At 36.1% G+C, this 2695-nt stretch overlaps 1 protein-coding gene across 1 annotated transcript; it reads right to left on the bottom strand.

The window, feature by feature from the left end:
* Nucleotides 1-1748: 1748 nt before the first annotated feature.
* On the bottom strand, nt 1749-2408 carry LOC127726977 (uncharacterized). The gene has a single exon (XM_052234350.1). It carries the CDS (start codon nt 2406-2408, stop codon nt 1749-1751), a length of 660 nt encoding a protein of 219 aa, XP_052090310.1.
* Between the last annotated feature and the right edge of the window lie 287 nt (nt 2409-2695).

The following is a 2695-nucleotide window of genomic DNA, read 5'->3' as shown; positions in this document are numbered from 1 at the left end:
CCTTTGTGTGTCTAATTTCATTAAGTTTGAATTGGCTAATTTACTGATTTCTGTTCACTAATGGAATTAATTTAAAAACTTACCTTTAATTTTTGTAATTTGTATATGCCTTCACTGGGAATCGAACCCTTCCTTGAAATGTGTTATGAATGACTGACATAATTACATCGACGAAACCTCTCGGCTACCAATTGGTTACAACTTAGATGTCTATTTTATATATATAAATGAACATCGGACACACAGGGGTTGTACCTTTATATATACACAATGGGCAGTCGTATAGTATAAGTTGGTAGCCGCGAGGTTAGCATGCTTAAAATCAACGAGTTAAAAGAAAGGGATTTGTCGGTTTAGGTTCGAATCCCTATATTATCTCTGTTGTCCCAATTCTGTTTTTTTTTTCCTAATTTTGCAGTTCATAGTGGATATTTTTGTAATAATAGCGTGTTTTACCGTTTATTTTTTGGATTATTGTTGGCTATTTCACATGTTTGAAACAAAAATGATTACATTCTATTTGTCAATTTTTGTTGTATAAATATAGTATGATTTCATCTGTTTTACTACATAATTTTACAAATATTTGTTCGCAAATTCCTATGCTAGAAAATCGTGATGTGCCTAGAGTGCTAGAAATTTCGGTAACATACTTATTATATATATACCCTATATATGCTCTTTGGTCGGGTTGTTGTCTCTTTGACACATTCCCCATTTCCATTCTCAATTTTATTAGAAATAAGTTCGAATATGTCTTATTTTGTAAAAACAGATAATATTCAGATGCCTGATAACATAAAGATCTTTAAAGGTAGAAGTGTTATATTTGTATTTTGTCAACCAATTAATTGTGATCTGAGAATTATCAATGCATCGTTGGACACGATAACATGGTTATTTAAACTCACTTACAATACCTTCTAATTAAGAAAAGACTTTAATTTTGAAAAGAAATTAACACTATAGTTTAAGTTATAGATACAATGGATAAGCGTAGATTCATGAAAAACAAACCATTCGCCCTCCGGGCTCATGGTTTCTTTTTCAAGAATCCACGCTTATCCATTGTATCTATATAACTTAACACGGAGGTGCTGCTGTTCCAACAATGAGCGACTGAAATCGACACTACACAAGAGAACGACCATGAGACATTCGGGGGGCGGAGGAGGAGGATTTTGAAAATAAAATATCAAATAGATTAACTTTGTATGTGGTAATGCTATTTCTAATTACATTACATCGATTACATTATATATTAAAAAAAAAAACGCCAACAGAAAGTTTGTACTTTATTAAAACAGGACTACTATTATTTCTTTCAGATAAGACGCGAGTCTCATAGCAAGATCTTGTACAACCTAGCATAGGAAGCACACAAGTCGCCTGATGACAAACTCAAATAAATGTATGTTCTCCAACGTCTTTGGATGATACCGCGAGAGATATTGTTACAAAGGAAGAAAAAAATTTCCCAAATATCATTTGCGATTTTGGGAAATAGGATAGAGACTGAAAGAAATCGATCATTAGATTCCACGGTGGAAGACACCATGATTGTGCCCCAACTCCTTTTATTTTTGTCTATCAACATGATACCATTACAGTCAATTTGTGTGATTCTATCCAAACTATCTTTAACAACATCACAGGAAAGTGTTCTTTCAATTATAATGCTACTCTCACCACCTCGTTTCACTTCTCTACAAACATCATCAATAACATCAGCAGGGATGCTGCCGTCATCAGACATATGAAAGGATGCTTCCATTGCATATATTTGACTTTGTCTGGTATAAAGTAAAATAGATGTTGCAATCATTATCATCACATACTTCTGCCGTGATGGTGTCATCGCCATCATCACAGACTTCTGCCAGGTTGTTACCATCGCCATCATTACAGACATCTGCCAGGATGTTACCATCACCATCATCACAGACATTTGCCAGGATGTTACCATCGCCATCATCACATACTTCTGCCAGAATGTTACCATCGCCATCATCACAGACTTCTGCCAGGATGTTACCATCGCCATCATCACAAACATTTGCCAGGATGTTACCATCGCCATCATCACAGACTTCCGCCAGGATGCTACCTTCGCCATCATCACAGACTTCTGCCAGGATGTTACCATCGCCATCATCACAGACATTTGCCGTGATTATGTCATCGCAATCATCACAGACTTCTGCCAGGTTGTGACCATCGCCATCATTACAGACATCTGCCAGGATGTTACCATCACCATCATCACAGACATTTGCCAGGATGTTACCATCGCCATCATCACATACTTCTGCCAGAATGTTACCATCGCCATCATCACAGACTTCTGCCAGGATGTTACCATCGCCATCATCACATACGTCTACCATGATTGTTGTTACTATCGCCATCATCACAGACGTCTACTATGATTGTTGTTACTATCGCCATCATCACAGACGTCTGCTGAGTTTTAGATATTTTATGTTTATCTTAAGAACTCATTGAAATTTCAAAGAACATATCAATGTTTTTCAATTCTAAAGCTAACCTCAACATGCTCACAGATTGCACTTAATTTCAAAAAGTCAAAAAAGCATGATGTTCTGGTAAACGATACAGTGTGATAGGAAAATGGTAAATACAAAAAACCTCCTAACAATTAAATTAGTTGACATGGCCCACGTCAGCCATAAGG

Source organism: Mytilus californianus, unplaced genomic scaffold (assembly GCF_021869535.1).
Source record: "Mytilus californianus isolate M0D057914Y unplaced genomic scaffold, xbMytCali1.0.p SCAF_19, whole genome shotgun sequence".
Lineage (NCBI taxonomy): Eukaryota > Metazoa > Mollusca > Bivalvia > Mytilida > Mytilidae > Mytilus > Mytilus californianus.
The sequence above is the reverse complement of the archived record's forward strand: the minus strand, read 5'-3'. Positions and strand labels throughout refer to the sequence as shown.